This window comes from Trachinotus anak, unplaced genomic scaffold (assembly GCF_046630095.1).
Source record: "Trachinotus anak isolate AG129_WGS33_773 ecotype Australia unplaced genomic scaffold, CSIRO_AGI_Tana_v1 ptg000013l, whole genome shotgun sequence".
NCBI classification, from domain to species: Eukaryota; Metazoa; Chordata; class Actinopteri; order Carangiformes; family Carangidae; genus Trachinotus; species Trachinotus anak.
The window spans coordinates 1,794,205-1,822,016 of record NW_027273864.1 but is presented as its reverse complement, the minus strand read 5'-3'; the positions used below and the strand labels follow the sequence as shown (position 1 = coordinate 1,822,016).

The window sequence follows — 27,812 nt, the reverse complement described above, 5'->3', positions numbered from 1 at the left end:
ACACCCTGGACATCGAGACCCTCCTCAACCAGAAAAGGGAGCATAGGTGTGTGCAACATGAGCTGAAGGGGAGATTAAAGCAGAAGAAGGATGACTAAAAAAGGAAAGTAGAGAGGAAGATACATCACAACAACACTAGAGATGTGTGGAGGGGGATGAAGACCATAACTGACTATAAAGAGAAGAACAGCCAGGTGATATGGACTAAGCCAATGAGTTCAACCTGTTGTACAACAGGTGTGACACAGCCTCACCTGTTCTCTCTCCCACTTCCTCGGCTGCAGCTTCTACAACATCTTCAAACTACTGCAAACTTGAAGCTGCAGCTGCAACTTCCTCCACACTTGGGTCAAATCTCAAGTGGATGAGGTGAGGGTAGAACTCAAGAGGCTAGAGTGAAAGTGCATGGTATTTTTTCAAAATTACTTAAAGATTAAAGAAAAGTCCAAAAAATCAACACAAATTTGTGTCGCACTACATTTCCTGTTATTTTTTCTTGGTGCATTAATCAACTCCACCATTCGATACATTCCAACAAGAAAATGCTACTTACACATTTCTAGATCAGTATTAATAATCTAATGTTGTCATAAATATATCAGTCATGTGGGATATACCGTGTTTTTCTGCACTATGAGTTTTAACAGCTAATTAACAGCTAATTAAAGTAAACAAAAGTGAAGTACTTTCACTTTAATTAGCTGTTACGACTTTGGCTATGTATTTTTACTTGAGCAGGAATTTAAATACCTATGCTTGTAAGGGAGTATTTTTAATTTTACATTTGTAATTTTACTTTTTCATAATGAAATAATGTGAGTGCCTCTCCACCACTGTTCACTTGTCTTGGGGCCCTCTAGCCTTTGGCAGTGGGACTCACAATCTCTTGAATAGATCAGATAATTTTGTGACTGACCTGGTCAGTAAAGAATATATTGTGGTTTGGCTGTAAAATGTGTTAGGTGTGCTGGAGTATAGGAGTAAAACAAACAGTGACAGTTCCTTTGTTTTAATTTGGGCTGCGGTCGAAAAGTCTTTTTTTCTTAAGAAGAGTCCTTACTGAGTGAAATGATGCAGAAGTATCCAAGCGACAGCTGTGGTAAGAGTTGGTCAATTTCTCTAAGTGATAAGGTAAGGAGCTTCAGTGCTTACTATCTTATCTCCTTTAGCATAGGACATACTGGACCTTCCTTTACGAAAAGAAAAAAGAAAATGCTGCCACAATTCCTTGCTGCAGCAACATTTAAAATGATGTACCATTGTCGTATTACCATTGCAGACCTACGTTAATTTAGAAACAACAGAGGACCTGTTTTATGATGGTGACACGATCCAAAACTTATAGAAATCCTTGCAAGATTGGCCGAGCTCCAAATCCACAAATATATTTTGTCTCTTTTAAATCCAATTAGGAGCCATCTTGAAGAGCAGGCATATAGAGTTTCTAGTTAACAATATCAAGATAACAAATCATTCTGGCCTCTTACTCAGTAACTTATTATTTATGGAATTATTGTTTTAATGGCTCAACTGCTTGTATATTCTACTTGTATATTTCTTTCATGTTTTCTTATTAAAATATTTCAATCCTGTTTGTTTTAATTTTTTGATTAGGAAAAGGGCATTAATCATCCAGGTGTTATGAATAAAGTGTTTTTTTTTTGTTTTTTTTAAAAAAGCCTATAGTAAGTGCTGTCAGATTCTCTTCGGTTGTCTTTTCCTCGGTCCTTGTGAGTTCTTCTACCCGTCTTTCCTACACTTCGTGACGTTTTTCCATGTAGATCAAGGATTAGTGGTCAGGAAAGTAAATTTTTGACTTTTTGACCGCAGCCTTGGTCTGCGACTTTGTAGTGGTTGTCCCTCCAAGGCCCCCGTTACAACACCCGGATACGTAGGTGGCTGTGGTCAGCCATTTTGTCTCTGGTACCGTCGTGATTACACACTGTTACAGAAACACCGGCGACGGAGGGGGCGAGAACCGTTGGCCTGACAAATATCAGCTTGTTGGGAAGCATTTCGGTCTTCGAGGTGACCAAGGGGGTAAATATCCACTCGCAATTTTTTTCTGCTGTTTACAATGCCGGCTCCTATTCTCAGTGGAAATTTACTAGTGCTAACCTTAAATGTGCTAAGGATGGCAGGCTAGCAACTAGGGCCCAGTTAGAGGCGTTAAGTTTCGCACACCTTCTGTTTACACCAAATTAAGAAATTACAGTTTTGTAGTCAGTGTCTGAAAAAAATTCTTAAAACCCCAAAATCTTTAGTTTTATTCGTATTTCCATAGATTGTTAACTTAGCGAATGTCTAATCATTTCAAGTGAGTAACTGTGTACAAATAACTTTGAGCAAATGGTGCAAATAATTTATGTACCCATCATTATGCCTTTTGGTGCAAGATGACTGTGCAAGCTTTTGTGAAATTCAAATTTCTACTGAATTTGGTGTCGATTGGTCTAGCTAATGCCGAATGAAGGAGTTGATCGGGTCGATCCGGAAAGGATTTTCATTCATGATGAAGCGTTGGATTACAAACAATTAAATATCCAGTTGTTAACAGAAACTTAGAACTATGTAGAAAATTCTTACGTGCGTGTTACACTGGAAGAATTGAGACTTCGGAGCAGTCGATAAGGTAAGTTAAAGTGGTAGTTCGGGTTATTCGACGTGGGGTTGTATGGTACACTTAAACATAGTCAGTGGTTTACCCGATGTAGGTCTAGCTCGGTGCGCTCTCAGTTTGTAGAAGAAGAATACCAGCACAGAAGCTGAGCTGTGTACGGACCGGTGGGGTTCTATGTAGGCTTTATGGTGTTCTCTGACTTGGTACTAGATGGCATGACAGGTGTCATAAGCGAGCCCTATGATTGAAACTCATTTTGGCCACCTCTATCTTGCCACTACCTAGAGCTGATGAGCACAATTTGTGAGGTTAAGCCTCAGCTCCCCCCTCGCCACAGCAGTCTGATAAAAAGCCTGCTCCTACAATCCACCTCTAAATCATATGCTGCATTTTACCCTCACTCATGAACCCTAACTCAAATGTTAGATCTGAAGTAGTTATTTCCACATCATCTCACATTTACTTTGTGAGAGAGTAAAAGTTAAAGGTCTTTTAGCTTCAGCTAGCCTTTCAGTAGCTAGCATGCTGTTTTCTTCATTGTCAAGGGATGGACAAACAGACAATTCATGATGATTCTGATAAATTCATTAGGGTCAATGCCAAACAAACTGGCGTGGGAATTTGTGGGGTTTATTCATTTCATATCATTGTGTATGTATGGATGGACACTGTGCATACACTGGTGATGAAGGTACTGCAACACTGTGATGTAGCATGATTAATCAGGAATTTGGTTTCTCTAATCTTTAATTTTCTCCTAACTTCTTTGTTAGCTATTACACCGTGCCCCTGGTGCCCCCCCTCCCCCTCCCCCATCCTCAAACAACCCCCCCTTCCCCCCTCCCACCCCACAAAAAAACCCCTTGGCCTGTTGGGATCAGCTCCACTCATTCCACCCATCCTCCCTGTACTCCGACCGCCTTCTGCTGCAGTAAGATCTCCCCACCACATCCGCCAAGCTGTCGGACATGTCAGGACCCGTGCCAAGCCGGGCCCGTGTGTACACTGAGGTCAACACTCACCGGCCCAGGGAGTACTGGGACTACGAGTCCCACGTGGTTGAATGGGGGTAAATATCTTGTTGACCCACACATAACACTTGCAGCATGCTGTTGGGGAATGCTTCAACCCAACTGATGTTTGGTTGGGATTTTTCCTCCACAGAAACCAGGATGACTTTCAGTTGGTGCGGAAGCTAGGACGTGGCAAGTACAGTGAAGTTTTTGAGGCAATCAACATCACCAATAATGAGAAGGTGGTGGTGAAGATACTGAAGGTAAATCTATACAAAGACAGGTCTAAATTGAGTCAGTGTCTCTGATCGAATGGTCAGCCTCTTTTTCATTACATCTAACTGTCTCACTCTTTCCCCTTTAGCCTGTGAAGAAAAAGAAAATAAAGCGTGAAATTAAGATTTTGGAGAATTTACGTGGAGGTCCTAACGTAATCTCCCTCATTGATATTGTGAAAGACCCAGTAGTAAGTAAAGTATAATGATTTGTAGGAACACTTGAATCTTTGATCATGGTTATAGCAATTGCCTTATATAAATTATATATTCTTTGTGTTTATCTGATAACATGTTTTACATTTTTAAACTATGGGGTTTCTGAAATATGACTACTGTAGCAATAGCGTGGTGAACCAGCCACCTGTGCAAGCTTATCAATTTCACTTGGCTTGGAGAAGTATGTTTCTGTAAGTACTCAGCAAGTTATGGCTTTAAGCTAGATGTATGTAAGCAGTTATACAGTCTTGTATTCGATTGTGCCAGGGCTTTCTCCAAAGAGTGGAATAAAAGTGCACTGTTATTATATTATGTCAGTGCCATTATAAGCATTTTAAAGCCAAATTTTAAAAAATTCTGTTTTGACTTTTAAGGATAAAGAGCAACTTGCAGGTTAGCAGCCTTAGCGGATCAATGTGTAGGAGAATGATACAGAAACTAGATGTAAGAAAAAAAGTCCAGTACAAACGATAATATCAGCATAACAGTTTGTGTGAAAAGTTGAATGTAGGGCTGAGCGACATGACCAAAAAGTTAAATCTGAATTTGGAATGATTGGATTTCATCATTGGTCAACCAAATGCTCTTTGTTTTAGTCATGAAGTTACACCATTGGTCAGCTGGCCAAGTGTGGGAGTATCCCCATTGGCCATTGCTCAAAGAGCTGCATTGCTGGTGACTGACACATCACTAAAGAGAGGCTGTGCTCATCCAGGAACACATAAACAGCTCTATGTTATACATTTATGAGGTTATTATAAAGACTAATTTGTATGTGATCACATTAGAGCAGAGGAGCAGAATTGCTTGTTGACCACTGTGATGAAATGAGCTTCTGGTGTGAACAATCAGGCTACTGCTTGTGCGTCACGGGATCAATTTCAGATTGTTCAGAAACAGAAGAACATTTAAATGAAAACAGTTTTATTGGGAATTCAGCAGTATATACTGTAATACTGTATATGTGAGCACAGAGATAAGGAGAGAAACAAACATATAATGGGCTGAAACTAGCTTACACTAGTCAGAATGTAAACACAAAACAGAAGATGTCAGTTTTTTACAGCGTTTCCATAACAGTTTTCATCTACACCTACAATTTCACACGTTGATCATATTATATGGTCTAGCCACATACTAGGTTTTGACAAAGCCTTCTTTTTTCTGTGACATGAACTCAAGACAAAATGCTATTCAAAAATAATTTTCTATATTAAAACTATACATTGTATACACTCAGCGGCCACTTTATTAGGTACACCTGTTCAACTGCTTGTTAATGCAAATATCTAATCAGCCAGTCACATGGCAGCAACTTGATGCATTTTAGGCATGTAGACATGGTTAAGACGACCTGCTGAAGTTCAAACTGAGCATCAGAATGGGGAAGAAAGGTGATTTAAGTGACTTTGAATGTGGCATGGTTGCTGGGGTCAGACAGGCTGGTCTGAGTACCGTATTTTCCGCACTATAGGGCGCACTGGATTATAAGGCGCACTGTCAATGAATGGTCTATTTTCGAACTTTTTTCATATATAAGGCGCACCGGACTATAAGGCGCATTAAGCGAAACAAGACAGTCAGATAAGTCAGTCAGACTTTATTAAACACGTTCACAATAACTCCCAACATTGTTCAAACGTTAATGAACGTATTCACAATAACTCCCAACCTTGTTCAGTTGTAACACGTAAAAAAAAACACAGTCTGATACCACTAAATCAAATGTTAGCGTATTCACAATAACTCCTTATAGGTCCTTATACACGCACACTGTAATATTATGGTGAAGCACGGTATGTATTACTCCGCGACGCTCCTGACTATGATAGCCGTAATGCTGCAAGCGGTGCGGCTTTGTAGTTTACCAAAGTCGTACTAAAACATTTTGACAGAGCGCCGTGAGCGCCATGTACCACACAAAATCGCTTCGAGGTCAGTAAGCACAACCAGAATTAATCCATATATAAGGCGCTCCGGATTATAAGGCGCACAGTCGTTTTTTGAGAAAATTAAAGGCTTTTAAGTGCGCCTTATAGTCCGGAAAATACGGTATTTCAGAAACTGCTGATCTACTGGGATTTTTCCACACGACCATCTCTAGGGTTTACAGAGAATGGTCCGCAAAAGAGAAAATATCCAGTGAGCGGCAGTACTCTGAGCAATAATGCCTTGTTCATGCCAGAGATCAGAGGAGAATGGCCAGACCGCCTTGAGCTGATAGGAAGGCAACATAACTCAAATAACTCAAAGGAGTTTTAAATCGAAAGCAACTGGACTTGGTTATTTGTCTAGGAAGACGTTTCACCTCTCATCCAAGAGGCTTCATCAGTTCTTTCTCGCACCTGACCAGGCTGGGACTGGTCCAACTATCTGGTGTGGAGACCCAGGTATTTAACCTCTGGGAGGGGTTTCACAAGGCTTCACGACAGTCGTTGGCACATGGAGCACAAAGGGAACCAATGACATCATCAGCCTTGTGAAACCCCTCCCAGAGGTTAAATACCTCTATGACCTGGACAAATGAGAATATTCACAGGCATAACTCAAATAACCACTTGTTACAACCAAGGTATGCAGAAGAGCATCTCTGAATGCACAGCACATCGAATCTTGAAGCAGATGGGCTACAGCAGCAGAAGATCACACCGGGTGCCACTCCTGTCAGCTAAGAACAAGAAACTGAGGCTACAGTTCACATGGGCTCACCAAAATTGGACAATAGAAGATTAGAAAAATGTTGCTTGGTCTGATGAGTCTCGATTTCTGCTGCAACGTTTGGATGGTAGGGTCAGATTTTTTTCGTCAACACCATGAAAGCATGGATCCATCCTCCCTTGTATCAACGGTTCAGGCTGGTGGTGGTGGTGTAATGGTGTGGGGAATATTTTCTTGGCACACTTTGGGCCCCTTAATACCAACTGAGCATCGTTTAAACGCCATAGCCGACCTGGGTGTTGTTGCTGACCATGTCCATCCCTTTATGACCACAGTGTACCCATCTTTTGATGGCTGCTTCCAGCAGGATAAAGCACCATGTCACAAAGCTCAAATCATCTCAAACTGGTTTCTTTAACATGACAATGAGTTCACTGTACTCAAATGGCCTCCAGTCCCCAGATCTCAATCCAATAGAGCACCTTTGGGATGTGGTGGAGCGGGAGATTTGCATCATGGACGTGCAGCCGACAAATCTGCAGCAACCTATGCCACGAAGAATTAAGGCAGTTCTGTAGGTAAAAGGGGGTCCAACTCAGTACTAGCAGGGTGTATCTAAGAAAGTGGCCAGTGAGTGTATGTGCAAGGTCAACAAACAACAATAACTTGACTTGTTGTTTGTAGTGACACTGCAAAATTAGGTAGCTAAAGTTTGCTGCTTTTTAGTTGTGGAGTTTAACCCAGGTTATTTTGTGTAGCTTCAATTTACAGATATTGCCTAAATGTCCCATATGGAGCCTATTGGTAGATGATGGTAGATAGCTAAGTGGCTGTATATAGGGAAGCCTCTTGTCCCCACTTACTAGTTACTGCTGTTACTGCAGCACACACAACTCAGACAGGCGTGTGGGCAAGAATTAGTCAATTTTAAAGAGTTGTTCTAGTGTAAGATTTAATAAAGTTCAGACAGATTGATTTTATCTACCTGGGTGTGTCTGTGAGGCTGCCCAATAGAGCCTATGCATGTATGTGTAACCTTCTGCAGTTGAAGTATATAATGGCCCCCATCGCTATTTGAAGTAATAATGAAAACTGTTGTCAACCCACTGTAAACACCTCCGGATGACATAATAGAAACTGTTCACACCAAATCATTTGGAAAGAGCAATGACCAATGGGAAAAGTCTAACACTGCCCCGAATGGTGTAACTTCATCACTCACTCAACTCTGCCACTCAGCCATGGACATTTGCAGATGTAGGGCTGTTTCATGGCCTGTCCAGCCAAAATCAGCAGCGTTTACAATGTAGTTTTCACACACAAGGAAATGATAAGAGTCGTTGTGTTCTTTGTATTTAGTGTTTTACTGAATTGGTGAAGAAATGAAAAGGAGACACCAGAACACCTCTCTCCATATAAGATAATCAATAGTGTTTGATGATGCAGTTTGTTGATAACCAGGGTACAGAAAATAAATTGCAGACCATTGCTTTTAGATAAAACACAAGTAAAAACACCATAAAATTTTATGGTTCCATTTACATTATTTTAAGTTAAATACCTTTTGATTGTTCAGACAAGTCAGGCAGTTTTAACACATTTCTTCGGCCCTGGCAACTTGTGATTTTAGATGCAGATTAATAGCATATAAAACAAAGATATTTGCTAGTTCACACTGTAAGCAACAAATTATGATTTGTGGCTGTGGTCAGAGTTATGACCCATCAGCAGTTTTCATAAACATTCTCAACATTGAATTCAACAGCTAAAAGCCTTGTTTTGGAGGTGCCAGTTACCTAGAATTTAAAATCAAAGTATAGAAATAAGTTCTGAACGGCTACATTTTACCTCATTGTTGGTGAAGCTGGTAATCCTCTTATTAGAAATCAGAAGAAATGAAATTTGAATTGTGATGGCCAATATCTGACCATTGTCCATATGCTGGCTGATGTTCCCTGCGTTGTGTCTACAGGAAATGAATGGACATACAGTATTTGTATTTAGCCATAGTGTTGCTCACAGTGTGGTTGCCTACTTGGTTCATACAGAGTTTGCATTAGTGCCATAGCGTATTACAGTATCTGTTTCAGCCAAACAGATGAATTTAACTGCTTAGTGTAATTTAATTTAACTAACTTAGTGGTTGATATTGTTAGTTGAGATCACAACATATTAAATACACAACTTTTATATTTTCCAGTCCCGCACACCTGCTTTGGTCTTTGAACATGTCAACAACACAGACTTCAAGGTAGGAACTAAACTTTCAATATTATATAAACCTTTATTGTATGAGATAATGGATACCTCCTTTCTTGGCATACTAGTGGTTTTTCTGTACACGTGTGTGTATGTGATGGAGGAAAATAAAAGTCCAGTGTTATGTCTTCGGTGCCAGAAAGTCAACCATCTTCTGGTTCTATCCTCAGTCACTGGCACAATCTTACCAGGTGCTGTATGATGTTTCACTGTTCCATGAATGTGTGCTGCCTGTTCACTGTGGGAAATTACAATAGAAAGACTAATGACTTTGTTTTGGTTTCCAGCAACTGTACCAGACCTTGACAGACTATGACATTCGGTTCTACATGTATGAGATCCTCAAGGTGTGTCCTCCAGCTGCCTCTGAGCTCATAATGTTGTAACCTTTAAACGTCCTGAGGCTGGTGAAGCATTAAGTCCTCAAACAAGACTTTTGAAAGAAGCCTGTTTTTGTTTGACTTTTTTTTGGTTTTGTGCATGCTTGTGTTCTCACACAGTACTATGCCTCATCTCTGGTTTTTCCATCAACACTGTGTGTTGTCCAGTACACAGCATCTTTGTGTATTTTGTTACTGTTTTGGAATTACTTGGAAGAAAAACCTTTTGACTGATGGATAACAAAGTCCCTCTACACTTTTCTGTAGGCCCTGGACTACTGCCACAGCATGGGAATTATGCATAGAGATGTGAAGCCGCATAATGTAATGATTGATCATGAACACCGCAAGGTGAGTGATAAACACAATCCCTGTTTGTGCACTGTTGGCCAAAACAAAAATTATCTTAATTATTTAATTAGACTATTAACCAAGTTTGATCATTTATGTTGTTGTGTAGGTTTCTGTTTGCCTGTTCTTTTCCTTTATTATGTGCTTGCATTCATTAATTCAGTAACATGAAACAAATAAGTAAATGTGAATTTACTTTGCTTAATTTCTTTGTGTATAGTTACGCCTTATTGACTGGGGTCTGGCAGAGTTTTACCATCCAGGACAGGAGTATAATGTCAGAGTCGCCTCACGTTACTTCAAAGGACCTGAACTCCTGGTGGACTATCAGGTATGCCTGTGGGATAGTATACTTCAGGTGGATTTGGCATATTTTAATTTTGTTAGGTGTTAGTTGAGATCCTTCTGTAAGACCCTTTGCTTTGCATTGGTCTTGCTTTATCAGTCACACCATCTGAGACACTGCTGGTCACATGTTAGTGTTTCAGAGGGGAGTTGCAGATGGTACTTCTCAAAGCTATGGTCATTGCAGTTGTTTGGGCATGTGCACCGATGGCAAGGTCTTGTTGCTGGTAAGAGGGGTCACCTTTGAATGGTGTTTCAAAACATCATAAGCAAAACCTGCAATTATATACCTTTTAAAGTTGGCTCTTTTTATAATCATTTGAATAAACCAGGGAGTGAAATTAGCAGATCATCCAACACATACACAGCAGAAAGCAAAGCATAGAAGTCAAGTCGCATGTTGTAAAATATGGCACATTCTTGCAGAGCTTGTAGCTTAAAGGGATAGTTCAGGTTATTTGATGTTGGGTTGAGGTACTTATCCATAGATGGTGCTTTACTACAATAGGTCTGGATGAAAATTTGCCTGTTTTCATTTGATCTGTGCTCCTTTAAGACTTGTTCTGTGTGTTTCAGATGTATGACTACAGTCTGGATATGTGGAGCCTTGGCTGTATGCTGGCAAGCATGATCTTCAGGAAGGAGCCCTTCTTCCATGGCCATGACAACTATGACCAGGTAAACAGAAAGCCCTTCAGTAGCTGATACAGTGCATTTAAAAAGTCTTCAGACTCCTTCAATCTTCACTCAATGGTCCATAATGACAATGCAAATACAGATTTATTTTGTAAATGTATTAAAAAGGAAAAACAACAAAAAACATACAAACAAAAAAAGTGTGTGTGTGTGTGTGTATAAAACTGAAAATTGAGTCCAGAAGTTTAGGACAGCTGATTGCACATGATGTGGAAAGATACATACCTGTCAGTATAAGGTCTCACAGCTCACACTGCATATCAGAGCAAAAACCATGAGGAGGAAGGAACTGCCTGCAGAGCTCAGAGACTGTGTTTTTGATTGTGTTTAGGCACAGATCTGGGGAAGGCTACAAAAACATTTCGGAAGAAGTTTGGAATAACTTGGAACAACAAGGAAGTCACTCTTCCTAGAGCTGACTGCTTGGCCAAACTGAGTAATCATAGAGAAGGGCCTGAATTTACGTCAGGAGGACAAACATCTCCAATTTCTGTTTTCACTTTGAAAACAGAAATTGAAGATCGATGAGGGAAAAATGTTTTTTTGACATTGGCTGCAACATAACAAGGTGTGGGAAAAAAAAAATGAAGTGGGCTCAAGACTAATGACGTCCCGGGGGCAATAGAAAATATGTTTGGGACTAACAGAGATGTGAGCCGGGACACACCCTCTACTGATTAGTAGTAAAACGATTCATGTTCTGACTGACAGTGAATACCGGGCACGGAGGGCTGATCAGGAGGCACGGGAAGATTCCTGGTGGGCAGAGCTAATTGTGGGGACAAGGGAGGGAGAGAGAGAGATGTGACCAGCCCGGTGGAGCAGACTGACACTGTGGCTCTGTGTGGCCTCATCTCCCTCACTGTGTCCCTATATAATTAAGTTTGGTTCCCACCCGCTCACCGTTTATGTGTTTGTATCTTTGTCATTGTTAAAACACTGACGCAGCGGTCGACTGTCTGACTCATTTACATGGATTACAAAGTAAAAAAAAAACAATGGCTTAAAATCTGAGAGAAAAAGTGAGATCCAGAAAAATCCAGATGTTTCAAGAAGGCTAGTTGTTGATCCAGCAGCAGTAACTGCACTGACAGACAGGAGGAGCAGAGCAGCAGAGTCTGTGTGATCACTCAGATCTACTGAATTTTATTACAGAAAGACCTAGTGAAGGAGGAAAAATATGTCTGGTGTTGAATTTACTACTGTACTGTTCAGTCTGAACTCTTATATCTCACTCTTATAGCTACAAACTTATACAGAGGAAGGTAAAAATAAGAACTACTTAATGTGTCAGTTGTTCTATTTCAAGTATTGTTCTGGAAATCATCGTAATTCTTGATTCTTGTAAAGTGTGACACAGGCTACATGTGAAGGTGTCTCCAGATGGGTTCTGGCTGATTTTTATTTCCACTCCATCCTTGAATAGAAGGAAATACTGACAACTACAGCCTCTAATGTATTTGATCAAGAGCAGAAACAGGGCTGCTGCAGGCAGCTTATGTCTATCTAATCTATAAACCAAGAATCTCTGTCTGTGTGTGTGTTTATGGCATTTTGATTTTGCGATGGTTCACGCTCACTTCGGGACGGGTTCAGGACAGTGGTGAAAAAAAAGTTATTCTGGAGCCCTGGGTCTGAAGTTTTTTGATACACTGTGCCTGATGTATTTGGACAGACTTTCTGTGGCTACTTAATAGTAAAAGCCACATAAGTCTTGTCTCTTGAAAGGCCGTGATGGTCACAAGCTGCTCCATTAATGGCAAACTATGACTTACAATGAAACTTGACTTAAATGGTATTATTCCTCCATTGTTATTGTGGGTAGTTTGGGTAGCATTGATATATTTCTGGTCACAGATCTCATTATTTGCGATTACCCAGTATTTTATGTAAGGTGACAGGCTGTTTGTTCTCCTCTAGTTGGTGAGAATAGCCAAGGTTCTGGGAACTGAAGACCTCTACGACTACATTGACAAGTACAACATTGAGCTGGAACCTCGCTTCAATGACATTCTGGGAAGGTGAGAGTTGTTACTGCAGTAACATGATGATGACGATGATGTCATGGCTATGCATGCTTTTGTTTTGTTAGCATTCTTAGCACCTACATTGGAGAAAAAAGGCTACAGTGCATTCAGAGAGTGTCCGAACCCTTTCATGTGTTTCACATTTTGTTCTGTTGCAGCCTCATACTAAAATTAAAAAAAATAATTTTCCCTCATTGGTCCACAGTCAATACCCCATAATGACAAAATGATAACAGAAATTTTAGAAATGACCGAAATGTCACACTGACGTAAGTATTCAGACACTTTGCTATGGCACTTGAAATTTAGCTCAGGTTTGTCCCAGTTCTTTGGTTCTGTGGGTTTGATTGTCACAGTTGTGTTTCAAAAATTGATTGTCAGTGTTTTTTATTTTGTTTTTTGCATATAGGCATTCTCGTAAGCGGTGGGAGAGGTTTGTCCACAGTGAGAACCAGCACTTGGTCAGCCCAGAGGCTCTGGATTTCTTGGACAAGCTACTGCGCTATGACCACCAAGCCCGGCTGACTGCCCATGAGGCCATGGATCACCCATACTTCTGTATGCCCTCAAACAGTCAGGGTATTGTTTATAAGAATGAAATCTAAAGATAAAATAAGTGATTTATTTCTATTTGCTGTTCCCGCAGTCCCCATTGTGAAAGATCAGTCTCGTGTGGCCGGATCAGCCAACCTGCCCAGTGGGAACACAGCTGTTAGCACAGCCAGCATGATCACAGGTGAGACGAAACATAAATGCCATAAAGTTACTGTTATAAGCATCCTTTAGATCTTTCAGAGCTGCTTCTTGTTAAACTTTAACCATACACAACGCAATAGATACAAAATGTCCATTTGAATTACATATTCTTGTCTTTATTTCAGTATAAGAGGGGGTAGACTGGGCCTAAATACTGTAAAATGGAGCATTTCAACATATATAACATATTTTGAAAAAATAAGTTCAGGGTGCAGCATTTAAAAAACTGAAATTTTAAATAGATAAAATTAACCAAATACCTCCCAGAAGGTTTTTCTTGCAAAAATGTATAAAGTAAACATAAATTAAGCCAGTAAAACCTAATAAAAAATGAATTATTCCCTGCAGCTCTCTGTCTCCAATAACTCCTCAGTACTCCTAATTCAACAGCACTTGGTTGTGTGGCATAAAGCACTGTAACATGGCTTTTGTTTTGCTCATAGATGGCTAGAACTTAACTAAGAACATGCTCACGTAGTATGGCAGAGGGTGGTGAGCAGAGAGATTTTGGTGTGTTTAGTGTGTAAGAATACTTCATTCTGTCTCTACCATTGCTGCACACCCTAACATGCACGTTCATGTGACCTGCTAGATTGCGTGTTTAGTTGTGGGCAAAAAGGCAGCGTCAATTCATGCAAGCTTTATTGCTAGAGAAGTTGAGGTTATGACTGATAAACTTACTAGCGCTGCGACCATTATTACCATCATCAACTATAACACCAACTCTTAGGCCCTGTTGAGACCTGGTATTAACATGCGACCTGAGTGGTCAGTTTGAAGTTTGTCTGTTCACACCTGGCTTTAAAATGCTTCTCCACGTGTGTCTGGTGTGTCCACTTGTGATCAGATCTCACTTCTCTGCTTCATATACAAATAAACAGGTATGCTGTGTTGTTTTTTGCTGATCCGGCAGACCAGGTCAGTTGTGTGCGTGCGTGCGTGCGTGCGTGCGTGCGTGCGTGCGTGCGTGCGAGAGAGTGCGAGAGAGTGCGAGAGAGTGCGAGTGAGAGTGCGAGTGTGAGTGAGTGCAGGCGGTATTGAAAGGTTGAACAAATCAATGTGCTGCGCACAGCTCTACAATGAAATAAGGTTTTTTTAATAAATTGTAAAATATTTGCGGTTTATTATGAAACTGTGTTTGGACTCATTAGACTGTGGAAGAGGACATCAGTAGAATAGGCAGTCCTTCAATGTGGCCAGGACGCATTTGTGTTCACACTGATAAAAGAATGTAGCTACATGTGGCTCAGAGCATCTCCAAATGTGGACCGGATCTCAAATGTGTCTTTAATGCATCCTGGGTACGTTCACACCTGTACTTAGAGCTGTCCACTGGCGATCGGATCACTCAGGACGGATGTTCATACCAGGTCTGGCAAGTAATCTGTTAAATATTGTTACTATGCTACTAATGTTGGCTATTTCTAGTTGTATTAGCACTAATGTTACGCAAATATCACTCAACAACAAACTCAGTGAACATTTGTATTCTTTACTGCAAAAAAGTACATTACATGGGGACTGGGTGGAAGACATAAGTGAAACATTAATTAAATAACCATTCCTGCTTAGCATTGTATTGTTATTCCTGTTGGCTTGCTAAACACAAACATAACAAGTCCAGGCATTTGCTGTGGACTAATGTTGGGGGAGAGCTGGTCAGTTAGCTCTCTTTCCAAAATAAAACATAGATAGATACCTACCTACCTACCTAACCCACCCATCCACCCAAGGGGAAATTCAATAATCCAGCAGCCTTCAGAAACCTCTCAATGAGCTCATTGTCACGGAAAAACGCGTGTGTTCAAACCGGCTATGTGTCTGCTCCTTTGCTCTTATTGCAGCTCTCTCTGTTTATATGGAGTTTGCAGGACACTTGAATGTTGGATTTCTCTTCATTATAGATTAATGATTTGTCTTTGACAGAAAATGCCTCTAAAACACCGCTGTTCCCACATGCAGCTTCTAAAATGTAAAAAAAAAATTTTTTTTTCATGTCTGAGAAGTTCAGATTCAGCCTAGACATAGAAACTATAGTGAAAGGTGTCAGTTTTGTGTATTATTGGTGGTATGATGTCGTAAATGACATCAACAGGTCTTTTCTGTCTATTGTGGCTACAAGACGTGTTGTGCATAAAAAAAATAGGTGAGACGCTGAACTTGTAGATCCTGTCACACATGCTTGCATGAGACGCAGTAGACCTGCGTCTCATGCAAGCAGTGTGTCTGTACTCATCTCTTAACATAGGCACATGTAGCATAGCAGGTACTGCATTATCATCACTATTTTATACATAAAGTAGGGCTGCAGCTGTCGATTATTTAAGTAATTGAGTATTCTACGGATTATTCCATCGATTAATCAAGTTATCGATAAGAGCTACCTTTGTCTTATTAATGAATAAGACATGAGACAACAATAGAATATATAAAAAAGCTAGAGAATATAGAAAAAAGAAAAAGAACACAGGTATCTAATTGGTTTCCTTTTAAGACAAGAACCATCTAGAGACACCATTACATACAGCCGTGTCACAATGTATTCATTCACAGGATAAAATTATGGTAAACAATACAACAATACATGAAATAAAACAACTAGCACATTTCTGTCACTTTCCTTTGTGTAAATTAGTAGGCAGAGAGTGAGAAGTTAGAGTTCAGACTGGACAGTACAGCAGTAAATGCAACACCAGATGTATGCTAATCTTAGTAGTTTTTCTCCCGTCATTGGATCTTTCTGTAATACATTTCTGCTGTACTGCTGAACTGAACGTATTAGAATTTCTGATGAAATGAGCAGGAAACTAACCTTATATACAACATTACACTGCTAATTAAACTCAGACTAGATTGCTGTTGTCTTCTGCCTACCTTTTACTCTGTAAAACTGGAATTACTGCGAACTTTGAAACAGTGCTGACTGTGTTTGGAATGAAGCCACACACAGCGCTGACATGTGACTCTTGTGTTTTCAGCTGCATTAGGGGGTAGTTGACAGGATATCTATAATTCTGAATTTCCAAACATAATGACATGATATATGGGTTCATCATATATTCCTGGTCTTGGTTCACCACACCCTCTTTGCATATTTAATTTGTCTGGCAGCTGAGGATACAGTTTGTTGTGCCAGTTTTCTAATGATCTAATGATCTCTGTGGCTGTAATTTCTCAGGTATCTCTGCCTTGCCAGCCTCCACTGCCCTGGGCCCCCTCACTGGCACGCCAGTCCTGTCTGTTGCCACCAATGCCCTGAGCACCCCAGTGCCCGCTGCTGCTGGTGCCCCACAGTGACACCGCATCTATTTCCACACTCACCCCTCCTCATCCCTCCCACCTCCACCACCGCCCAGCTTGGGTGAAGAACTAGACAGGTGCCATTCTGCCAGCCCTCACCACATCCGGTCAGCTCAGTGTCACTGCGCCTCACCAGCTCCTGGCTGAAGGACACTGTCGTCTAAGTAAAAAAAAGATGTTTCTGCATTCCTTTTCTTCCTTGAACGAACATGTTAACCTGACATCTGAAATGAATGTTCTGTGTAACTGAAATATACAGGTATTCCCTCCATTTTCCCACAGGTTGTAGTGAATACATCGGTGTATGTTTGTGTGTGGTGAGTCTGAGAGTGAGTGTTGTCCATGGCTGATTTGGGTCTCATCAACCCCCTGCGTGTTTTAGTTTGGATAATGAAGGCTCTGGTCAATAGGTACATCAGCAGAACGCAAAGGAAAGAGATGCTGGCCACCAGGACCAAAAGCACATCCTGTGTAGTTTCCTACTGCAGCATTGTCAAGAACAAGATCTGATGAAAACACTTAATTTACCTCCCAAGATGAGTCTGAACACCCTCCATATCACAGCATTTTGGAAGTGTTTGGTGCTGTCCTGTGCTCCAGCTATGTGTGAACACAATGACACTAAAACACTTTCTCTGCCAGAGTAGTGTCTTGCCTTTCTTACCACACCAGATCACGAGTCTTCTTTTGATAATGTGATTCCCCGTCATGTCATCCATTATTAAATTGTTTTGTATTGAAATGTTGTGGATAAGGTTCATTACCATCAAGTGGTTTGATCAACTCCAGTGCTGTACTCTGATCTCTTAAGAAACCAGGTAAAGTTCATTCAGGTTCTCAAAGAAAGTTTCTCAAACGTGCTGCTTTTCAGATCCTTGAATTGCTTCAAGTGGCTTTTTTGAATTACTCCAAGATATAACCAAAGTTTACCCAGATGGTTGGAAGAAGAGATTCAAACCTAGTTTTATTTTATGGGAGTTAGGGAGATGCCCTGATGCAAGTTGAAAATGTGGGTTTTAGTGAATAAGATGACAGCATGATAAAATAATCATCTCCAGGTGACTGAAGTGCTATTAGTGTTCTGACATAGTTGAGCTTAGTGATGAGTAATACAGTTTATTGACTTTTCCACCATGTTGAGGGAAGTATTGAAGTTGAAATGTTGAACAGCACTTGAAGGCGTTGTGTGCAGTGTTTTAGTGTCAGAATTTGAAAGTGTAAGTTTTAGACCCTGCAGTACATACGCATAATGTTTTTTTTTTCCATTTCAAAACCTTGCAAATAAATCAGAAAATACTTACAAAAAATACTTTGACCTGCGAACAGAGCAGTTTGAGTCCCTACATCACTGTATATATTTTTATGTTCTTATGTAGAAGACTAGTATTTGAAAATATTTGTGTAAATAAACACGTGTTTTATCTATCAGGTAAATCTGACTGATTTATATATCTCTCATGCTCACACAGACCACTCTTCTCACACACCTTTCACACTGCATAAAGGTTACACAGTGCATATGATAATTAAAAAAACTAAACAAAAACTATGCTGTTTTTAATGATAACATCAAAGTTCTTCCCAAGTTTCTTAATTCATTATTTCAAAACCCAAATTCACACTTAGTCATCGATTGCTGTAAGTGTCCCTCCTGTTCATACTTGCTGCAGTGATCCCTTCATAATGTCACACTAAAAGACCACAGTCATCCTCCTGCGTGAAAATGGATTCTAGATTGTATGAACTTGATGAGGTTTCTGCAAGCTTACTCAGACATATCTAGTGGGTATCTTCCTTTAGTACAAAGTTCCTTCTTGGTGTTTGGAGGAATAATTACGACACATAGCTTTAAAGATACATGTGGGCATTTCATTAATACATTAAGTTCTACTTTGATAAAATTTGAGCTGTGACGTAAATTGGAAACTCAGTGTTACCATTAAGTTAGGACTATTTTGGGGCCTCAGATCTCAAGGGCCCCAGAAGTTACAGTTTCATTGTCGAGTTGTTTGCAGATTGGTACTTTGAACCACTACAGTGCATTATCAACTGCACCCTGCATTATTAAGTAATCCCATGGCCCTGTAAAAATGTAATTGTAACAACTGTATTAATTTATCTTTTATTGTGATAACATGGTGTATTTCACAAATTAATTGTTAATCAAATGACCACAAATGGAAACAGGATAATTGTATGGGAACAGTCCCTGTGAAGCCCCCCTCACCCCCCACCAAAAATCTTCCAAGTTGTTTCCACAATCCTTTTAAAAGAAAATACAGTAGTCAGCAAAGGAACTCTGGTGAAACTGTGTTTCCCTTCTAATTCTTCCAGTTTTTAAGGTAACTTGCTGATGACCTTTTGGGAAGAAATATCAGCTTGGCATTCCAGAGTAAATATCAGAATATAATAATAATAATAATAAAGCGACTAATTGATTATGCTGAGGAAAGTAAATGAGATGAGACTGTTACAAGACCCTCCCTATGCACTCCAAACAGCTATATTACAGCAAAAAGGATAAACAAACATAACCCTCCTTCTATGATGCCCCCTAGCCCCCATTAATTCTCATGCAGTCCCTTAGGCTTGATTTTACCTGGGTGCACCTACTAAACTGGGTAAGTGTATAATCAGTACATCATAAAATACTATGCAATTATTTCTCAACAATGTATGAAATACTTTAAGGATAGTTACATGTTGACCTTGAATGTTAAAAAGATTATGTAATAATATATTATTCTCACTGACGTGCTACCTGAACAAGTACGTTTACTTTTTTATACTTTTAGTACATTTAGCTTTGAATACTGTACTTGTATTTATGTACAATTTTGAATGCAGGGTTTTTACTTATAAAATATTATTTATACACTGCATTATTGCTACTACAAGTACCACTACAATGCTATGGCCTGTACACTTCTGAGATTCTATTGTGATTCCATTGTGATATTCACAATGTTCTTGAAAGGAACAAATAAAACATGTTAAAATATTTACCAAGCATGTTTCCCAAGCAGTATAACATGCATTCATATCATATGTGCATTCATTCATATATGTGTATACATTGTGTACAGTGTGAAACACAGCAGCCATTGGCCCCCAACTCAGCTGCACCAACAACAGCGACCTGTGAAGAACATATTTCTCTCATAAAGCAGGACACCATGGTCTTTTACCACACTTAGCCAGTAACATGACCCCACTGCACCTTCCCCCAACACCACTGCCACCTCACAGTTTGGAACCATAAATACAGTGCATCTGGAAAGTATTCACAGTGCTTCACTTTTTCCACATTTTGTTATGTTACAGCCTTATTCCAAAATGGATTAAATTCATTTTTTACCTCAAAATTCTACACACAATACCCATAATGACAAAGGGAAAAAAGTGGTGCCAGTGGTGTATGAAGATTTTTACAGAAAGGTGGACAGAGTTCCAAGCTTCCAAACTTATACCTAGTCTGAGTGAGCTGAAATTTCTTCAGCACATCCACCGTTTGCCTCTCTGCAATCTGTGGTCAATTCAGAAGTCTATCACTATATCTTTCAAAATATGCAAAATCAGTTACAAAAATATTTGATGATTGTCCTGAAACCAGCAAGTTGATGTGTGATTTTTTTCAAGAATGTCCCACCAACATTTTGACTGTCTTAAGTTTTTCAAGGTTAAACAGACAAAAATCCCTCAATTTTTGCATGTGATGTCATTGCCTCAACTTGTGAGAGGGTGTGCAGCTCTGTGGCGACCCCTATTGTTGGTGATGGTATTGTACACCTCTGGTCGTTTGTGCCTACTGGTGACACCTGGGCCCAGTGTTCACCAGCCTATAAAAGGCACTTCCTGTTGCTCATGTCTCTCTTGCTCCTCCTTTCTTTGTTGGCATCTCCAGTGGTGTTGGGAGCTGCTTTAGGTCTTCTGTTGTTCATTTGTTTGTTTTGTGCACCTTGCAACACTTACACCCATGTCCACTCACACAACATACACTTCACACTGACTTACTGATTGTCACACTCCATGAGTTGGGTTTTGTTAGGAATCATGATTTTATTGCTTTGATCCTTTAATAAACATCCTTGTTTGACGTTGGCATGGTGTGTCTCCCTTCTTGTCATGGCTGTGAGAGCCAGGCTGTGACAAAGTGGGGGCTCGTCTACAATTAAGTAAAGTTACGTTGTGTTTGTTTGATCGTTGGAAAGCTTTGTTACCTGTTTGATTTGGCACATGGCGTGCTGATCAGCTGGTTGGGCCCTGGTGCGCATTGGGTGCCGTTAGTAATTTGGTTTAGTTTGGTTGGTGCATCATGTGTTAAGATTCGTGACAAGCTCGTTATGCCTCCGTGCCAGTGACAGCCAGGGCTGGAGGCATCATGTTTATAGGTTTTCGGTCCATCCATCCATCCCAGTCTACTGAACACTATATCTTAGGAACACCTTGAAGAAACGTCTTCAAACTCGAACACAAACATTCATTTGGACTTAAGGATGAACTAGTTAGAATTTGTTTGTCAAAGGTCAAGGTCAAGGTCCCTAAACTGCCCGAAATACCTCTGTGAGCTTTACTCATTGTAACCATAAAGTAATACAGTGGTTATTGCAAATGAACATCAAGTGAGAGTAAATCAGATTATGAATGAACACTATGATAAACCAAAACAATGAAAAATAATATGGGGGAATGCCCAACATACCTGACATTACTGTGTGTTGGTACATGGCAATTCTCTTTACACACAACTTAGATCTCAGATCCATTCTCATTTATAGACCTGATTTAACTTTCACTGACGGTACTTCATTTTAATGTGTGTGCAGTTTTTCTGTACAATTTTGTACAATTATTACAAACGTACAATTATTACAAACGTTACACTTTTGGTTCTACCCCTTAACTAAAGTAGGTTAGTTAATCTGGATTAAGTCAAAAAGCTTCATCAAGGCTTCAAAAGAAGTGTTTGTGTGTCACAACATCAATGCTCCTGACACTTTTCATTGTCAGAATCAGTGGCTGCATCTGACAATTTTTGTAACTTTCCAAAACCAGTAGTCCAACAAAGGATAATGGGAGCATTAAGAGAATTCCTGGTGGCCTGGCCTAGAGTGGTCAAAACTCCGGCAACACTTGTAGTAAACAGCTTTATTTGACCAACATGTTTCGGCCTGCTGCCTTCATCAGGGTCATCCTTGGGCCTTTTCCTTTCTCCATGCACCTTGGAAGCAGGTGAAGTTGTGCTATATACTTTATTTTGTTTCTACAGTCTGGCCCAGAGTGTCACACCAGAAATAAAATTCAAAAAGAGAAGGGAAAATCAAAGTGAAAACAACATGGGGCAGCTACAGTCACTCAGAACTGTAGGCCGTCATCTCTGCCTGTCATCACACATGTCATGAACACAATAGTAGAGACCCGGGGAGGGCTTTATAGGATCATGAAAACCAAGGAGCTGGTGATGGAGTTCTGATGCAGAAGGAGACCCCCTGCCCCTGCTGTCATCAGTGAAGAGGGGGTGGAGATGGTGGGTAGTTACAAGTACTTGGGTACTCAACAATAAACTGGACTTTTCGGACAACACTGAGGGTCTCTACAAGAAGGGACAGAGCAAACTATTCTTTTTGAGAAGGCTCAGGTCTTTTAATGTTAACATTAGGCTGCCGTGGATGTTCTACCTTATTGTAATGGCCAGTGTTGTCTTCTTTGCTGTAGTAAGGCATAGGGAGCCGCGGCGCTAACAAACCAGCCAGCTCTGTGATGGGGATGGAATTTAACCGTGCGGAGGCAGTGACAGAGAAGAGGATGAGAGGAAAGCTGAAAGCCATTATGGACAACCCCTCTCATCCCCTCTGTCCTGAATTGAGACAGCTCAGGAGCATGTTCAGTCACAGACTCATTCAGCAACATGCCTCAGTGCTGGGGTGGCTCCTTTGTGCCATCAGCCATTAGACTGCACAACGCCACAGCACCCACAGTCTGAGACTCAAACCAAATCTAATCTAATGACCAAGCAGCATGGACAGAAAATGGAAAGTGGAAAGTGATGCTAACAGCAAAATTACAAAGAAAATAGTCAGTTAAAAAAAACTACGAAAACATGCTAGCATGGCTGCATCATTTTATCACAACTTCCCTTGTGTATACTGCTTATTATACTTGCATATAATAATGCGTATACTTGAAAATATTTTTTTTATATAAAGACATGTATGATCAACAGAAATGCCCAGTGCTAAACAAACTCTCCAAGAGTGAAGAAAAATTATGTATGACTATGCACTCCTGTAGCATTAATTATGGAAATGGAATTGACTAATCCTTGAAATTGATGTTTTTAAACTGTTTTTAAACAGTAAAGAGTTAGAAAAAAAAATATGTTTCTGTTCGCAAGTGTGTGGAGGTGAGAACATTTCTAAGGTTTGAGCTTCACTCAATATACATTCAACACCATGAAGGCCTGTTGAGAAAATTTATAAGAGCCATTGTGTCCCTCTCAATGACTGCAAGCATTTCACGCCACCTTTAATGTCAAACAAGTATAAACACTTTTGCCTTTAGACACAGTTTGACTTCACTTTGTACAAACTAGTTTGTTGTAAACAGGTTTGTTTACAACTTGTCTTTGACTTTCTGATTGTCACATTCCTTTGTTTTGTCTTTCTTTTTTCTTGGATAAATTATTATGCTTAAAACACTGTTATTGTAACTGATGGAAATTGTGGATTATGATAGAATGAGGAATTTGTGATTAGCATCAGTATCAATGGTTAAAAACACACGGTCAATTTGACAAAGCTGATGCTCACTACAACATGCTTAATCAGTGCACCAGGAACCATTTAGTGGGATTAACAATGGATGTGACTGTCTTCCAGTGAACTATATTCTCCAAATGAAGTAGCAAGTGAAAGTTTAATCTTATTTAATGCTCAGGTACTAATTCACTCACTCACTGTCCTGTCACTGATCGCTTTTTGTTTCTTTTTAGAATGGTCATATACTGTAGATGATTATAAAGATTTTGTTTAAACACTTATGCCATCTACTGTCCTAGAAAGTCTGCAGGAGCCGATAGGAGAGGGACGACATGTCTAGTTGGAAATCCTGCAGGAGAAGAATCAAGCAGGACTTCTGCAGTGAAAGGGTTATTTGACCCTGGCTCCTAACTATTACTCTGAATTTGATTTTATCATGTCAAATATAGTGATTTTTTAAAAAGACATTGTGAGAATTAAAGACAAATTTGATTTAAAGAAATAATGCATAGATTGCATAAATTTGTATTAATCTACATTTATCTATGGATGTACTAGTTGGTGTGGCTATGATTAGGTAACCCCCCTTTGTTAAGGTGAAAAATTGTGGTGATTGTTAAATACTAAAAATGTCAACTCTGATTATTAGGACATGGGTTACAGACAATAGAGTGAGACAGGAATATTGGCCCCAACCCCCACATTCTTAGTGCTGCACTAAATGAACCATACACTACTGATCTGTAATGAATGCTCTTATTAAATGTTCAGAACACAGAATACTTGGAAATAATTCCTAGGAAACTAGGCTGTGTCAATACATACACCCTACCAGACTGGATGCAGTTCAGTGTCTTCAAACATCCTGAAACACATGTGGAAGTGACACCATGCAGAAAAGTAGATGAGCAATGTTCCTCTTAGCCTCCTAACAACCTCCACCAAGCCCCACCAATATACAGCCAGTTGGCCAGGAAAACACATGTCTCACTGACAGACTGTACATATACACATGCACACAGACCATCTCCAGCTCAGACTCCATGATGTAATGACCATCTGCCCACAGCTACAAATGGAGAGCAAGTACTTTTCGACAATGAACAGGATGCTCAGGCTAGAGGCCCTGGCATCTGCATTCATGCTGAGTTCCAGTTCTCATTAGAGGAAAACACCACATGACACACACACACACACATGCACACACCATGCAGAGGCCAGACGTATGATCTGAACTGTTGTGCACCTTCACAGAGACACAAAACATGGCAACTACACACTCATATCATTATAGCACTGCAATTTGTTGTAATTTATTATTTCAGCCAGTGAACCCTGACACATAAATTATACAGGGTAAGAAACAAGCTCAGATGATTATAGTGATCTGCTTGATTTCACATATAATTCAAGAATCCATAGAAAAACAACCACAAACTAATTCTAAAACACACTTTGCACAGAGGCAATGATAGGAATTATTACACCAAACCTCCAACCTAAACGACCATATACTGGAGGTCGCTTGTACCTACCACAGGATACGACCCACAGGAGCATACCAGAGGCAGGCATCCCGGATCTTTGTCATCAAGGTAACAACACCACACATAGGAGTGTCACAGCGACAGGTGTACTGGATCTTTGTTGTCATGGTAATAATGAACATGTGGTTAATGTTGTGGAACAGTCATGGTTTGGTCAGGTTTAAGCACAAAAAATACTTGTTTGTTTGCTTTGTTTGGGGTTGGTAAAGCTAGTCTGAATAAAATGTAGATATCATTACGTTGTTTTTGGAGAACTGTGTTAAGGTAAATATTAGTTACTGTACATAATGTGTATACTTACTGCCGCCCCTTGTTATAGACACCACCCTTTTTTTATTTGTAATGGTTAATGTGGGAGCCTTTATATACTGGGTGGATGTCAGTTTGTGTTTGTCCTGGTTGTGGAGAGACGGGGGATCCATGTTACTCTCCAGCACTGTAAATATAGCTGTGTGTAACATACCAATTAAGTAAAAAAAACAAAACAAAACAGAGCTCTACTAAAGTTTGGATGCTGTGTTTCTTCCTGTTGGTTGTATGTCTCAGTGGCTGCTGCCATCCTAAGTTAGGTAAAGGCCATTCCACCACAGAACCTTTACAGCTAGGTTTAGGAAAAGATTGTGGTTTGGGTTCGGGCTTGGGTTAGTCATCATGGTTACAATAATAAACACACAGGTAAGGTTGTGGAATGGTCATGGATAACGTTTGCATGAAGTATAAGATAAAGTTTGCATGTTGGACCCAAGATGAGCACAAATGGAGACACTGAAGAAGAATGTCATAGTAAGGTTTTAGAGGCCAGCCAAGTTTTGCAGCACTAAGAAGAATAGCTGAATAGCAAGGAACATTAGCACCAACACCAGGATCAGGCTGTTCAGGAGCAATGTCCTGAGCTTGGTACTGTATGGTGCACAATGATGGAAGATGATGAAGACCATCCGTAACAATCTCAGAGACATGCAGAGCAGATGTCTCAGTAGAATCTTTAACATCTACTGGCCCAACACAATGTCCAACAAGGAGCTGCACAAAAGAACAGTCACAAGACCCATCACCCAGGAAGTCCAGTTGCAGTAATGTAGATGGACATGTGCTGCACATGCTACTACGTCACTGCCAAAAGTAGCCCTCAGACGGACTACAAACAGCAGGAGAAACAAAGGCAGGCTCAAGGAGCCTTGCAGGAAGACAATAGAGGAAGAAATTAAGAACCAGGGATGGAACCAGGGCGAGACCTGGAGAGATGGTGGAGGCCTTATGCACTACCCAGTATGAAGAGGAAAAGCTGTCATCAGCCTCTCTCTTTTAGTACTGCTGCCCAGTGATGCCCTGGTTCCTGGAGAGGTGTTTATACTCTTAATTTAATTTCCTTCTTCCTTACTCCATATGCACATGAAAATTTGACAACTATTCCCACACTTTGCAAGTTGTCCATGTGCCAGTTGTTTCTTTTGTAATCAGTCTCCTAGAACAGCTGATGTACAACAGATGGTGTAGCCATTAGGCTATTTGTGAACAGCATACAAATATTACTGGTCCTACACAGGCCTAATGCATGAATATAAAATATTCAACATGAGGCAAACATAGTGTTTCTGATTTTCAAAGTTGAAACATTTCAAAAATTTGAATTTGACAATACTCAATACAAGTTCACACACCAGCTTTAGGGAGTGCAACAGATTACTCAGAAAATTACCAACACATTACCTGAAAATCAAATTTATGTCAAAGGATCTGTGGTGAGTAAAAAACCAACAGGGCAGCTAGGCGGCAGGGATGTTTTTTTTGGGCTGGACCACAACAGCAAGGCATGCCCTGTAATTGTGAATGTAGCTGACTCATTGACTGACTGACTGACTGAGTGATCATAATTCCACCAGTGGTCAACTGAATGCCATATTGCTGAATTAGAGTTTCCCCACTGGTCATACCTCTTTCGAAATAAATCGTCACAAACAGTTTCTATTAGGGGAGAGTTTACAGATGAACCAAGCTGAGATCACTTTGGTTGTGGTTCAGTTTGATGAGAACACCTCTGGAGATTGCACTCTCTTGTAGAAATGTGGGTGGTGAGAGTGAGAGGGCAGAGCCTCGACCATTAATTCTTTCCACAGTACACAGCTTGATTTGATTTGAAATCAGTGAGAGGTCATGAAAAACAAACCTAGATAATCCTTAGTTTGTCTGTGGTGAGTTGAGGTGTTTTTCTGTGCAACATTGAAATGGGATCTAACTCTTCTAACATGCAAGCAAATGTGACATGTAGTTGTACATTACACCACAACCAGGCATGAATTAAAAAAATTAATTCCTCTGGTTACATCTACTCTCACTCCCACTCTCCACCAGATATACACTGAGCAGAGTGAGACAAAAGCCCCCATTCCCCACCCTCCACCCAGTTGTCAGAATCAATATTGGCATGAATGACAAAAACAGAGGTTCTCTAAAGATTGAATATGGCACTGGAAATTACAAGTGACAAGCAAGCCTCTGTCTGAGACTGACAGACCAGGGACCTCCATGACAGATGCTCTCCAACACATCAAGAAAAGAGAGGTCGCTGGGGACTGAGATGACAGCACCCAAAATCACATTAATTCTC

At 40.2% G+C, this 27,812-nt stretch overlaps 1 protein-coding gene, 1 long non-coding RNA gene and 1 other non-coding gene across 3 annotated transcripts; all 3 read left to right on the top strand.

Annotated features, from left to right (window-relative positions):
* Positions 1–1,886: 1,886 nt before the first annotated feature.
* LOC139630657 (casein kinase II subunit alpha) lies at positions 1,887–18,324 on the top strand. The gene is made up of 13 exons (XM_071494289.1): positions 1,887–2,040; positions 3,394–3,689; positions 3,785–3,896; positions 3,998–4,099; positions 8,986–9,036; positions 9,332–9,391; positions 9,692–9,775; positions 9,996–10,106; positions 10,697–10,798; positions 12,737–12,837; positions 13,253–13,401; positions 13,490–13,579; positions 16,778–18,324. Exons 2-13 carry the CDS (start codon positions 3,589–3,591, stop codon positions 16,894–16,896), a joined length of 1,182 nt encoding a protein of 393 aa, XP_071350390.1. The 5' UTR covers positions 1,887–2,040; positions 3,394–3,588; the 3' UTR covers positions 16,897–18,324.
* Positions 4,107–6,869, top strand: LOC139630659 (uncharacterized). Its single transcript, XR_011693202.1, has 2 exons — positions 4,107–6,517; positions 6,623–6,869. It is a non-coding gene; the product is annotated as an uncharacterized lncRNA (long non-coding RNA).
* LOC139631411 (small nucleolar RNA SNORA57) lies at positions 9,092–9,228 on the top strand. The gene has a single exon (XR_011693377.1). It is a non-coding gene; the product is annotated as a small nucleolar RNA SNORA57 (small nucleolar RNA).
* Positions 18,325–27,812: the final 9,488 nt, after the last annotated feature.

Coding starts and splice junctions, on each gene's coding strand:
- LOC139630657 (XM_071494289.1), top strand. CDS start 3,589: ATGTCAGGACCCGTGCCAAGCCGGGCCCGTGTGTACACTGAGGTCAAC. Junction 4,100..8,985: donor ATATTGTGAAAGACCCAGTA/GTAAGTAAAGTA, acceptor TATATTTTCCAG/TCCCGCACACCTGCTTTGGT. Junction 10,107..10,696: donor AACTCCTGGTGGACTATCAG/GTATGCCTGTGG, acceptor TGTGTGTTTCAG/ATGTATGACTACAGTCTGGA.